Source organism: Periplaneta americana, chromosome 9 (assembly GCF_040183065.1).
Source record: "Periplaneta americana isolate PAMFEO1 chromosome 9, P.americana_PAMFEO1_priV1, whole genome shotgun sequence".
In the NCBI taxonomy this organism is placed as follows: Eukaryota; Metazoa; Arthropoda; class Insecta; order Blattodea; family Blattidae; genus Periplaneta; species Periplaneta americana.
This window is the reverse complement of record NC_091125.1, coordinates 172,042,897-172,058,002: the sequence shown is the minus strand read 5'-3', so window position 1 is coordinate 172,058,002 and position 15,106 is coordinate 172,042,897. Positions and strand designations below refer to the sequence as shown.

Sequence of the window (15,106 nt, the reverse complement as noted above, 5' to 3'; positions counted from 1 at the left end):
TATTAGGAGAAAATCCACAAACGATTAGGGAAAACACGGGAATTTTACTTGAAGCAAATAAAGAGATAGGTTTGGAAGTAAATCCCGAAAAGACAAAGTATATGATTATGTCTCGTGACCAGAATATTGTACGAAATGGAAATATAAAAATTGGAAATTTATCCTTTGAGGAGGTGGAAAAATTCAAATAGCTGGGAGTAATAGTAACAAATATAAATGATACTCGGGAGGAAATTAAACTCAGAACAAATATGGGAAATGTCTGTTATTATTCGGTTCAGAAGCTTTTATCATCCAGTCTGCTGTCAAAAAATCTGAAAGTTAGAATTTATAAAACAGTTATATTACCGGTTGTTCTGTATGGTTGTGAAACTTGGACTCTCACTTTGAGAGAGAAACATAGATTAAGGGTGTTTGGGAATAAGGTTCTTTGGATATTTGGGGCTAAGAGGGATGAAGTTACAGGAGAATGGAGAAAGTTACACAACGCAGAACTGCACGCATTGTATTCTACACCTGACATGATTAGGAACATTAAATCGAGACGTTTGAGATGGGCAGGGCATGTAGCACGTATGGGCGAATCCAGAAATGCATATAGAGTTTTAATAGGGAGGTCGGATGGAAAAAGGCCTTTGGGGAGGCCGAAACGTAGATGGGAAGATAATATTAAAATGTATTTGAGGGAGGTGGGATATGTTGGTGAAGACTGGATTAATCTTGCACAGAATAGGGACCAATGTCGGGCTTATGTGAGGGCGGCAGGTTCATTTGTAAATATTATTATTATTATTATTATTATTATTATTATTATTATTATTATTATTATTATTATTATTATTATTATTAATATTATTTCCATGGAAACCTAGGTCGCATTTCCGTTCCACAAAATTCTTGCACTTTTCTATTGGTATAGGTCGAACATGGACGCCACACTTGAAAATCATTCGCCATTATGTGATGAAGTAAGTTAAGAACAATGTGCCATGGTTAAAGTCGTGTGGGAAAAAAGACCAGAAACCCAGAAATATTCTTGAAGTCTATTCTAAAATGAATTAGACTGTACACATTCTCGTCTGTTTTTCACTACTTTATCTACCAATAACTTCAGCTGATTTAGAATATGCCTGTTCATAGTTCCTTGTATTTTTTGACGAACGCCACAACTCCACAGCTTTTGTTTACGTGAATATATTTGCCCGGATTCTGTTCCTAGAAGCTCCATCGCTCCGTTCCCATTAACATTTCAACGTGCCATTTTTCTGTAACAATGCTTTTGAAACTTGCGGAGAAGAGCGGCGTACAGACAGAAATATTAACAACTGCTGTCCAGCCATGTTTAACAGGATCTGGTTTGTTTAAAAACTAATCTGTCGGTAATTATCTGGCAGCTTGCGTGCAGGACGGACGTAAAGGAAAACGAACACACGAGTGGCCATAAACATCAATGAGATATACATTACTTTTTTTTAAGCTAATACTTATATGCGGAAGAATAATTCAACAAAAAATGTAGTGAAATCTTTCTCTCAAGACCAACATAATGGTACAGACTACAACATGCAAACGGTAAGAGCAAAAATGATACAATCTGTATAAAAATGATCAGTAAATAATCTGATTTCCTTGTTGTAATTACAGTAGTTTCTGTTCAGTCTAAAACGATGAAAGAAAATCTAAGAGTTGAAATTATCCCAAATAAATTCCTATGATATCTGTATTTTAAATTTTACAAGCTTCCATGCCGCATTCAGAAAACATCATAGACATTGCTAATATCAAGGTTCAAAATACAAACCCTTCACCATAAGAGATCAGCTCATACACTATTCTCTTGTTTAGGTGTGTCGTCACAAATAAAATAGATAGATACACCAGAGATTTTGAAATTACTTTCTTCGTATGTACCATTCATCAAGTAACGGAAAAATATCATTTTTCTATGATAGTGCGTGAAGCTGCGTTTTACCCACTGCTATAAATGCGTTACTCACTTACTTACTGGCTTTTAAGGATCCCGCAGGTTCATTGCCGCCCTCACATAAGCCCGCCATCGGTCCCTATCCTGAGCAAGATTAATCCAGTCTCTATCATCATATCCCACCTCCCTCAAATCCATTTTAATATTATCTTCCCATCTATGTCTCGGCCTCTCCAAAGATCTTATTCCCTTCGGCCTCCCAACTAACACTCTATATGCATTTCTGGATTCGCCCATACGTGCTACATGCCCTGCCCATCTCAAACGTCTGGATTTAATATTCTTAATTATGTCAGGTGAACAATACAATGCGTGCAGTTCTGTGTTGTGTAACTTTCTCCATTCTCCTGTAACTTCATCCCTCTTAGCCCCAAATACTTTCCTAAGCACCTTATTCTCAAACACCCTTAACCTATGTTCCTCTCTCAAAGTGAAAGTCCAAGTTTCGCAACTATAAAGAACAACCGGTAATATAACTGTTTTATAAATTCTAACTTTTAGATTTTTTGACAACAGACTGGATGATAAGAGCTTCTCAACCGAATAATAACAGGCATTTCCCATATTTATTCTGTGTTTAATTTCCTCCCGAGTATCATTTATATTTGTTACTGTTACTCCCAGGTTTTTTAATTTTTCCACCTCTTCAAAGGATAAATTTCCAATTTTTATATTTCCATTTCGTACAATATTCTCGTTACGCACTGCAAAATAAAATGTAATATTTAATGTACAAACTTCATTCAATAAGAAATTAATGTATTACCTCGATCTTTCATGACGTAAATATTACACGCAAGACAAGTAACAAATTTAACATTCATATCTACATTTTAGCGTGTATTTTTCTGTAGCTACATATGTAGTACTCATTGCAACAAGATGTAGCATTCAACGTTTCTAGACGCTTTGTTGATTTATATGACCGGCTTAGACGGCCATGAAATCGCTACACATATTACAAACTTTACACTCTTACCAAATAGAGAACCTTTACTAACTTATGTCATAAATAACTATTTCTAAATAGCTACGAAAGGAAAGATGGAAATGATAACTACTACACCGCCTTGCTTGGCAATTTAAAAATAAATACGAAGAAGAAAATGAAAATCACATCATTTCATTAGAACCTGTTGTTATATTCTTCTTTAAGTAACATAACATCAACAATATTCGGAGAGAAAAACTAAGAATTTCATAAACACGATTTCTTTCACACAGTTGCTATGACGACCTCGCTGACTCGATGCTTCGTAGCTTTGTAATGCTTGCTTAGCGAGAAGGAGAGAAATGATACGTGACGTCATAGATCATTGTCTTGGAAACGACAATATAACAAAAGTGAACGAATTCATAAATTAGCATCATCTATTGAGATCAGAAAAACAGTCAATGCAGCAATGCTGGACTGAAGAGCGCCTTGTGCCACTGATGCGCACAAGTTTGTGAAGCGATTAGGGCTGTTTCCATGGAGACGAGTTATCATTTATGTATCAGAAGGCTTTATAAAGCCATTAACTGGTAAAATGAGGGAAGTGGTCAGAACACAGAGCCCGTGCGTGTATTAACAAGCATTCGATTAATCAGTACCGCGAGTCTTTTGTTTCACATCGTGTCGGACTCTCATTTGTTTCTAATTTGAAATATCTGTAAAAAATTAATAAGAAACAAATTCATTTTGGTTCTCAGAAATAAATTTTAACGGGAATTCATAATTCACGCTAAAATAAAAGAAGTTTCTAGAATTCCATCCCTGGCTGTCTGTCCATCTGTCTGTTCTCGTTAATTACTGAAATATGATGACTCAGAAACGGAGGTTGTTTATAAAAAAATTAAAAGTATCTGTGTTAGAGTCCCTGGAGGCCCACAAAATAGCGAGAGGTTATAGCTCTTAACTTTACACACAATTGGCATTAATAGCAGTATGGATGGCAGTCCTACGTACTTCTCACAAGGAAATAATCTTGGTAGTCATTTCTATTAGGCCCAATTGTATAAAACTCGCTGAAGATCGTAAAGTGAACCGAATTCAGACACTTCTTGTATTGTATAAAACTTTTCTGCGATAAAATTACCTAGGTTCAAATGCAATCTAAGTTCACGTGAAAAGGATTTGGCAACATCGCATAAATAGGTGAAATATTATGTGATGCGCAGGCCATGTTGTACAGGTTTGTTCAGTGTTGCCAATCTAGCGACTTTAACTCTTTTTCGACGACAATTTCTTTTAACTTTTATATTGCTTAAATGAGATTTAGCGACCTTTTTAGCACCTCATAGTAATAAAATTTAACTTTTCTTTGTTTATAATAGAAATCTAGCGACTTTCCAACTACTTTGTGGCGACTTTCCGCACACTCTGTTGGATACACTGCACTGGTTTATTTTGTGCGTTGTAAATAATGGCGGACAATAAGAAGAAGGTTGACCGTTCTCCAAATTTATAATCATGTTATCGTGTTTGATACTGCTAAACATAATAAAGCTTTATAAAACGAAAATTTTCGTTTAGTAATACAGTTAATTGAACATTTATGAATGTACCTATCATATCATTAATAATTAATGGTTGTTATAAACATAATATAATTATAGGTTATGTTATTTGATACTGCTGAACACGATAGAGCCTTATAAAATATAATAATGTTTGTGTATTAAGGCAAGAAATTGAATATATATATATATATATATATATATATATATATATATATATAAATTTATCTACCATATATATTAATAACAATGGTTATTCTTTTTGCACAATCTGCCACTCGTATATTTCAAACAGAAAATAAATAACTGAACTTGGATCATCTAACTTAATCGCAGAAATTTCTTCAGTCAAAGTTGACTTTAGTTTAAGATAAATTAATCTCAGATTAGACTTTATACAACGCAAAATTCCAAGTTCAGCTAGAACGAGGATCAATTTAATCTCTGATCTAAGATTAAATGATTTATACAATCGGCCCTTAGAGGTTGAGCAAACCAAAAGCCCATAGTGAGATAGACAGATTAGATCACAGATGGGCTTTCGTTTGCATTTTCACAGAAAGCATTCAGTGGTGTGTATATTCTGAACATTGCCTAACTTCTAGGCGCTCTTGAATATCTTGTCTCGGTGAAGTCAGTGGACAAACATCGATTCCAGCACTAGGACCGAGTTTTTACAAAAAAAAAAAATGACCAAAATATCATTTTTCGATTTTTTGTAAGAAAATATTCCTTGAGATATTAGAAGTTAATGCTAAACGGGTATTTTTTTCGCGTCTACGTCTCCTTTGAGCTCCAGGAGCGTTTTTAGGCCTGGGCCTTAAGTCAGTATTGTATCGCTTTTCACAAATTTGCTTTTTTCTTCAAACTACACTTTTTTATGTTCAAAATGCGCATGCAGTTTTCACCAAACTCAGTGAAAATATTCGTAGGTACGTGTTGATGCACAATTGCAAAAATTTCAAAACTTTGTCGTAGTTTCCCTTAAAGAGCGAAATAAAATACGTAATTGTATATATAAACAATCCTTTTCTGAGTCAGTTACAGCATGGCTAGCACGAATAATATTAAGTGATGTTCAAGGTCATAATTCAATCCTCTATGGGAAAGTGATTATTCATTTTCGTGTCTAGAAAACGGGGTACAGGGTGTTCAGTTTGTAGGAAAGTTATTATCGCTGTTAGAAAATCTCTATTATTTAGAGATTCATCATAAAAGACGCCACATTATTCAGTAAGTTATGAATGTAGCGTAGGATTGCGTCTTGAAGCTCTTTTGAATAATCTTTCTAATGACAAGTTTGCGATAGAAATAATTTTATTAATCCTATTTTATAATATTTTGGTATTCCCAAGAAACCAGTTCGATTAATTAAAATGTGTCTCAGTGAAACGTACAGCAGAGTTCGTATAGGTCAGTTTCTGTCAGATGCGTTTCCAATTCACTGCGGGCTAAAGCAAGGAGATGCACTATCACCTTTACTTTTTAACTTTGCTCTAGAGTATGCCATTAGGAAAGTCCAGGATAACAGAGAGGGTTTGGAATTGAACGGGTTACATCAGCTTCTTGTCTATGCGGATGACGTGAATATGTTAGGAGAAAATCCACAAACGATTAGGGAAAACACGGGAATTTTACTGGAAGCAAGTAAAGAGATAGGTTTGGAAGTAAATCCCGAAAAGACGAAGTATATGATTATGTCTCGTGACGAGAATATTGTACGAAATGGAAATATAAAAATTGGAAATTTATCCTTTGAAGGGGTGGAAAAATTAAAATACCTGGGAGCAACAGTAACAAATTTAAATGATACTCGGGAGGAAATTAAACACAGAATAAATATGGGAAATGCCTGTTATTATTCGGTTGAGAAGCTTTTATCATCCAGTCTGCTGTCAAAAAATCTGAAAGTTAGAATTTATAAAACAGTTATATTACCGGTTGTTCTTTATGGTTGTGAAACTTGGACTCTCACTTTGAGAGAGGAACATAGGTTAAGGGTGTTTGAGAATAAGGTGCTTAGGAAAATATTTGGGGCCAAGAGGGATGAAGTTACAGGAGAATGGAGAAAGTTACACAACACAGAACTGCACGCATTGTATTCTTCACCTGACATAATTAGGAACATTAAATCCAGACGTTTGAGATGGGCAGGGCATGTAGCACATATGGGCGAATCCAGAAATGCATATAGAGTGTTAGTTGGGAGGCCAGAGGGAAAAAGACTTTTGGGGAGGCCGAGACGTAGATGGGAAGATAATATTAAAATGGATTTGAGAGAGGTGGGATATGATGATAGAGACTGGATTAATCTTGCTCAGGATAGGGACCAGTGCCGGGCTTATGTGAGGGCGGCAATGAACCTCCAGGTTCCTTGAGCATTTTAACCAGACAGATGGACCCATAATGAGGCCCACGAGATGACGTCAGTACAGCGCTGGGCTTGCAGTGGACGTGTGTCGCTTAGTTACCCCATAATTAGTTACGTCAGAGTCTACGTGGAAGGTAATGTAGCTATTTGTACCCCGCCTGGTTGCAGTGCCCACTTCGCTGTCAGGCTGGTTGCAGCTTCAGCCAGGCGTTGTGTGTAATTACAATTTTTCATTTTAAGGCTGCAACTTATTTCACATACCTGCACAGGGGGTTGCAGACGCACAGTGTGCTGTGAAATTATCATATTGTAATAACGGAATTTAACTGATGTTGAGTGAAACTGATGACACATTTTTCGTAATTTGCATACGATATTTTTAATTTTACGTTCAATTTTTGGGTAAATATATTTTCTGTTTTAAGATATATACTATCCAGCTTTGCATCGGTGCACTATTTTTTGCAACATATATATATATAATTTGAACTGGTAATGGAAATTACGGGAAAACGGCTAAACGGGTTTTAATAAATGACCCCTCATTTTGAAGCTTGGAACCGAAAGATTCTCAGAAAAATAGCAGTTTTCAGTGAAATTTCAATTTTCCTGCATTATTTTCCTATTTTTCAAAATCCATCTGTCGTCAGTTTTGAGAAATATGGCTTTTCAGAAAAAAACAAAACACACACTACAATAAATACGCTATTACACGAAGGCCATGACCTGCAGAATTGCTGACATATTTAGAGCTCAAATTCAATAATTGGTTATTAAAATCTTCAACACTCACTAAAAATAATTCACAGGTCTGATTCTGCTGTGTGTAATTTTCTGAGTACAGCTATAGGGGAGTGTCGGGTAGTATCGGACATCGGGTAGTATCGGACAGTGCGTTTCTTTCATCTACCACCATATGGTAGTACCTGAATGACATGGTTACGTTTCTCTATGCGACATCACAGAAACGTAACCATGTCAATCAGGTACTATCATCGTGTGGTAGATGAAAGAAACTCACTGTCCGATATTACCCGATGTCCGATACTACCCGACTCTCCCCTATATTCGATATTAAAATCTAGAAAATTTTAGGTGGTTTGATGACATTATTACCATTAGATATGAAATATTATTATAGTTAATGCCATGGTGTTACTATTTTTCATTAATTATACATATTAATGTTATATTCATGATATGAAAGTGAAACGTTTTGGGGTTATGTAAGTAGATATAGAGAATATCTTAAATTAGATCTTCATTCCTATAATTTACTGAGTGGCGGCTGTATAGTACATAATTATGACTACAAAATTTACCTAAGACAATATTGTTATTAAAAATCAAATATTTTTATAGTTATTAATCAAGTGGGGTTGGGTCTTTTTCATATACTTAATGGCGGTGTGGTGTAGATATTTATATGCGTCATTCTCTTCAGTATTGGCTCGAGAGAGCGCAAAAATTACAGTTCCTAAGGAAAGACCAAAAGGTATTACTTACTATAAAATAAGAGGCCTACAAAATTATGTAGTCTCCAGATCATTTCAGCAAGATCTCTTAGCAGGATGAAATGATTTTACCTTCTGCATTTCAAGCTCTACATGCAGCAGCTATACCAAGATGCTATGTCTATTGTTCGAAAGCATAGCAAACCTGACTTTTTTTTTTAACTTTCACCTACAATCCACAATGAGGTGAAATAGCTATTGCTTTACTCCCACATGAAAAAGCCACTGATCGTCCTGACATTGTTACTTGCGTTTTCGCGCTGAAAATAAAAAACTGAAGGTGGATAGATTCAAGAAAAAATATTTGGCATAAAAAAAACCTTCAGAGGGAGTATGTTTCATTATTACGGAAGCAAATAACTTTCAAAATGTCTGGTATTCTTCATTCAAAATACTGTAAGTCTGAAAAAAGTTTTATTTGAACGTCTAATGAACTTAGTTCGCAGCATTTGCTGCCACTAGTTGACATAGAATAGCGACTGCTGATCATTACTGAATTCTTGTCATTGCAAGAGTGGGACAAAATTCGCTTGACCGAAATTTGAAAATGAGTGTTTCATCACACTGTTATACAGGGTGAACAGTAAGAAATGTCATTAATTTCGGAGTATTAATCTTTGAAATATTATAACAAATAACTCTAATACAATAATTTCAAGATAAAGATTGTTCCGGGGCCGGGCATAGAACTCGAGACCTTTGCCTGAAGGCGCCAACCGCTTCCGACTGAGCTACCCACGAACTCTACCAGACACCGGCTTAATATTCCATTGTTATCCGCTTTCCTCAAGTGGGTTCACAAGATGTCAGAGATCCAACATTGAGTGCACACTTTCTGTGTGACTTAGGCTAAATTTGTGATTTCTATTAACCAACAGTAACGTGTAATTATACAAATCTGTCTTTGAGTTAAAGCTCACTTGAATAATTTCAAGGGGAGAAATTGTCCCGGGTTCGGTGCCCGGTTCCAGAATAATTTTTCCCTTGAAATTATTGAAGTCAGCTTTGCAGGGAGCTATTCTTGAAAGCCAGATTTTTTAACTATAATGCAGTTTTGCTCGTTTTTCCTTCCTTTTCGAGATAAAAAATTATTTTATGTGAAACATTTCATAGCATGTTTCGGTGAAGTCATTGATTTAATTCCCAATATTCTCAGTCAATTTAAGAGACCAGTGTATTATGATAATAAATTATTTAAAGATTTGTCCCATAAATGTGCAGAAATTTGATCCGAACGAATGTAACTTTTCATTATAAATTTGTTGTTATTTCTTTATTAATTCGTTTATAATGCTGTCGTACAAATAAATTACGTATGAAACACGTTTATAATCTTGCACAGTTATTGCTTGCTCGTTCCCTAGACATTGACTCATTCTAACGTGACATAAATTTAATATAGCCTGCTATTATGAGTTTAAAATAATCTGGTTTGTTGCCATGGAAAAGAAGACATTAGATTTTCTTGTATATGCTTTCAATAAAATCAGTTTGTTGCTATGGAAATAGAAAAAAAAACACTCTTGATTATTTCCGCGTTGATAACTGATATTAGCCTACTAGCCGTACCCGTGCGCTCCGCTGTACCCGTTAGAAATAAATATAAAGTAATTACATAATTAAAATAGGACATTTGATCCAGGGAACATTCGTGTTTGATATAAGGATAAATCGTTTAATACGTTACTTAATTTAAATTGTGTTTAAATAATTAAACTGCGATCATTTCGGTCCAGAGACACTCATTTGGTGCAATGACGATTCCTTTAACATGTTTCTTAATTTTTATTACATGCAACCATAGTTTAATGAACATTGACATCATTTAGATTTAATGTGTATACTTTATTTTACTTGTTATAGATTTCCATTGAATTATGGTAATAACTTAATTTTAACCCTTGTTTTCTACGTATTCAGTAAATGGCGTTTGGCCCACTATGGTTCTGAACCCTTCAAATAACTTAAATTATATTATATAATATTACATTACATATATTATATTATATTATATTATATTATATTATATTATATTATATTATATTACATTACATTACATTACATTACATTACATTACATTACATTACATTACATTATATTATATCAGAAGTAACTGTAATAACATTATAGCATTATGTCCATCTAGAGAAACTACACTTTCCAATGGTGAAATAATAATTAATTATACAAATCGGTTAATTTAGCTTCCGATATTACTTCATACAAACACAGAAACATTCTCTGTAGGCTATCTTTCATAGCTTTCGATTGTTGCTGTCCAAGACCCCTTATAGACGAAGTCATTTGTTTTTTATTTCATTATACGGCCTTAGATGGCAGTTATTTTAATTTTAAAACTCATTTATCTCATTAAATATCAGTCCTATCAAACTTTTTCAAGGAATAAAACTTATCGCAAATTATTTTTAAAGAAACTTTTGTTATGTAATATTTTTCACAAAAATCAATAATAAGCGAGATATTTCGATTCATTTAATTCAGGCCCCCTTATAACCCCCCTTTGAAAATAATGTATTTTGAATGCCATATAGCCTAAAATCTAAGTTACAATGAACATAATTTATATTCCAATTTTCATCGAAATCCGTTCATCCATTATCGCGTGAAAAGGTAACAAACATACAGACAGACAGACATACAAACAAAAATTTCAAAAAAGCGATTTTCGGTTTCAGGGTGATTAATTATATATGTTAGGACCAATTATTTTTGGAAAATCGAAAATTACCAGAAAAATTTCGGCTACAGATTTATTATTAGTATAGATATAGATATGGACTTTTTAAATGCTGAATTTCAAATTCAAATTCAAATTTATTTACAATTTACATTTGAATTGAATACATTATGAATAGATACCCGAAATGAGCATAATGCTCGTGCTCGGGTACAGTCCAGTAGTCTACATACATTTTACAGGGAATTTGTTTTCTGCGATTAGATTTATACAATACAAACGGTTAGAAATGACCCTGATATTCTAATTTCACGTCCATTTTAAAAGTTCTCACAGTTATTTCCACAGCGGATCAAATCGTTTGAATTTCCGACCCTGTCGACCGGCGGGTAATCGAAGACGCGTGCATTGCAGAGTCGCGATTAATAGGCAGACTTCCTCTGCGTATTACTGGGCAACAGGAATCGATCGGCGCCGCCACGTTCCGTATCCGTTAAAGAGGAGCTTCAGCCTCGCATTCTTTTCTTATAGATCCATACAGGGCCGTAAACTATGCCACTTAACATATCCCAAAGTCATTATGGTAATTTTTTTAATCTACAAGAATTAAGTCATAGACGCTACAGAATTCTTATTGTACGTCATCGGGCAAAACCTACTGAACAAAATTCTTTCGTAACAATTTCGCACCTTCGTAAGACATGTTTGGAACACCCTGTATGTGATTTGCGAAGACGATCCCAACAGGATCTTGGTACCGCACGTAAGAGTGTTGCTTTCTTTCTAATTTTCAGGTAGTGTGTTCTCCTGGGCAATGGTGCCAACCCAGTATGACCGTACGTTATCAGAAGCAGTTTTAGATTTATCATCTTGACATTGTATCTCCAATAGCTATTCCGAAACTACGTACTGTTCACCGATATGGAGTAGCGGTTACCACGTCTGACCGTGAAACGAGCGGACCTCGATTCAAATCCTGATTGGGTCAATTTACCTGGTTGAGGTTTCTTCCAAGGTTTTTCCACAACCCATCAAGAATAAATGCTGGGTAACTTTCGGCGCTGAACCCAGGACTCATTTCGCTGGCATTATCACTTTCGTACCATTCAGACGCTAGATAACCATCCTATTGACAAAGTGTCGTAAAATAGACAAATTAAAAAAAAGAACATCGGTCCAATCTGGAGTGACGGTTAGCATTTCTGACGCTAAAACGAGCGGGTTCGGGTTCAAATCCTGATTGGAAAAAATTACCTGGTTGAGATTTTTCCAGGGTTTTCCCTCAACCCATTAAGAAAAAATGCGGGATAACTTTCGGCGCTGAACCCAGGACTCATTTCGATGGAATTTTACAATGTTACATTTTTTCGTATCAAATTTCTGCACATTTGAAGGACAAAACTAAAATTATTTCAATCATTTATTATCATAATACACTATCTTAAATTTACCGAGCTTATAGGGAATTTATTCAATGCTTTCCCAAAGCACGCTATGAAATGTTTAATACAAAATAATGTTTATCCCGAAAAGGAATCAAAAACGAGCAAAATTGTATTAAACGTTTTCTTGTTTGAAATATCTCAAAGAATACCCCCCTGAAATTAATGGCATTATGTACGGTTCACCTGTAGGCTATATTAATTTGGCAAGTGTTTGAAGATTAGCTAAAGTTTTATTCAATAAATTATAACTTATACCCATATTACCCCATTATACGCAAATTACCCCGACCCACCCTATTATTAATCTTTGAATTACGTATACTCTTTATAATTCTGTATAAACATGTAATTTAGCCTATGATATAACAATGGTTATCATCACCAAATACATAGTATTAGCCGGATTGCAGCTAACCATTCTGTTCTGAAGTGGCAACACCAAAATCGAAGTTCTCAGTGAAGTGACCGTCATAGCAAAGCGAATTCCAAGCAGGAATCTAACTCTCTGACTTACTCTATTGAAATAGTTTACAATAAACTACAAAGGAAGATGGCCACAAATTTCAGGATGTGATTCTTATGAAAGAAGTATAACAAGAGTTTCTCTTTGTTTTCAGATCGCGGAGATCCCCGAGAGGGCAGCACTACACGCCTGAGGAAGAACCCAAGTCCTGCTGCGGCGTGGTGGTCACGCAGACCGTCTCCATCCGCTGGTTCATCGTCATGATCGCCTTCGTCGGAATCTGCTGCGCGGTCGTGGGCACCGTCTTGGGGGCCATGAAGGCCAGTGGAAGAGAACATCTCACTGTCTCCCTCCTCATGATCGGTAAGTTAGCATAAAACTTGCAATTAGTAGAAATGAAGTGGCTGATACTGCTGCTAGAGATGCTAGTTCATATATAACCTTACTGTAAGGAAATACTTTGCATTACTTTATTAGAGACTACATGAAAAATTATGAGTGAAGTGGCTGATACTGCTGCTAGAGGTGTTAGTTCATATCTAACCTTATTATAAGGCAGTATTTAGTACTGTACATTGCTGTTTTGCAGACTAGATGAAAAACTAAGAAAAGTTTAACAGATAGAATGACATCATAGTTTTCTTTTCTGCCCGCATCTCTTTAACATAAAAACACGACATGAAGGTAGTCCGACCTGACGAAAGGTATCCTGGACTCGAAAAATATTGTATCATAAAAACAGCAATGATTTTTCGGAAACGAACAAGAAGATTTATTTTTTTAATCTCAATTTGTAGAAAAAAATAATAATAAATTCTCAGACTGTTTGTTAATATGATTATCAAGTATTATTTTCGGAATTCATTTCCATCCTCTTTCCCGTTTTAAGGTCTTATGGTCTGTTATTGTTTCAATAAAATTATTTGTTTATTTACTCACCTAAAACTTGTTTTCCCTTCAAGTTGATATTGTAGGAGCTATTTGGGTACCCTACCATTATGCGTCGTTTTTTAAGTGTTGTATCCAATTCAATCTATCGTCCTGAATAAATTTCACTATTGTTTACATTATATGTAATTCTTCGAAGATATCCAAATTCCTTTTCTGGTCCAACAATGAATACGCAGTTATTTTTCTCTTGCATCGCATCAATGGTTTTGGGAGCTGATGCTGATCAATTTTTATGGTCAAAGTTTTTTCTCAACTATGTACTGGTAATGTCTTGTCAAAGTTTTATAAATTTTGGGCCAAGTGTGCTGTTACACTAAGGAGGGTTTAAAAATGAATTTGTTATTCCCACACTCTTTACAAATTTTTATATTTTCATAGACTTAGTTTTCCTTTAACGTACTATATTTCACAACCAAAATAAAAAAAAATAAAGTTTTGGAGTAAATAATAAAGACAAATGTTACTTCTAGCGTGGTTTTTTCCAGATAAAGTCGTAACTACAGTGTTATTTATATATATAGTATCTCCAAGTTAAGGGATTAGGTAGAGCTTAGAGCAGTAAAATTTTGGAAATGCCCAACATTTTTTTCCTCCATTACTGTGTCTTGTACAATAATGAAAATTGGTATGTGTAAAACACTGTCCTTTTGCTATATGAAAAAAATATTTTCACGATTTAAAAAAAAAATATTTATATAATTTTTTCAAAATTCAAAATGGTGGCAGTTCACTGTGCGGTGATGAAGCATTTCACTCATAGCTCATAAACTTTTTCACTTTTTCATGTTCTCTCTCTTTCATTTTATTGCTGAAATTCATGTTTACAATATCATGCTCTTTCAACTACATTCCTTAATAAATAATGTATTTTTTTTTATTTTGTGTTACAAGAAAATACTGATATTGACCATTTTGTTAAATGAATTTATTTTTTATCAAACAATCTCTCAAAGGTAGAGAAGTGATCTTGCATCATATTATAGATATGACATGTATAAAAACATGCAAAAAATTTCATCACAGAATGTTGGATAGTTTTTGAGTTATGAGGGAAACGCTTCATCACTGCACAGTGAACTGCCATCACTTTGAATTTTGAAGAAAATATAGCCTACAAATAATTTTTTTTAATCGTAAAAATATTTTTTTGTGCGAGATCGTGCGTATTTGCTTGGTTTCCG

General features: G+C 34.7%; 1 protein-coding gene across 1 annotated transcript in view; it reads left to right on the top strand.

The window, feature by feature from the left end:
• Window positions 1-15,106, top strand: part of LOC138706744 (uncharacterized) — a 736,334-nt gene that overhangs the window by 463,480 nt on the left and 257,748 nt on the right. The window contains exon 2 of the mRNA XM_069836385.1: window positions 13,129-13,337. Within this exon, the coding sequence (XP_069692486.1) occupies window positions 13,129-13,337 (209 nt within the window). The remainder of the gene's footprint in view (window positions 1-13,128; window positions 13,338-15,106) is intronic.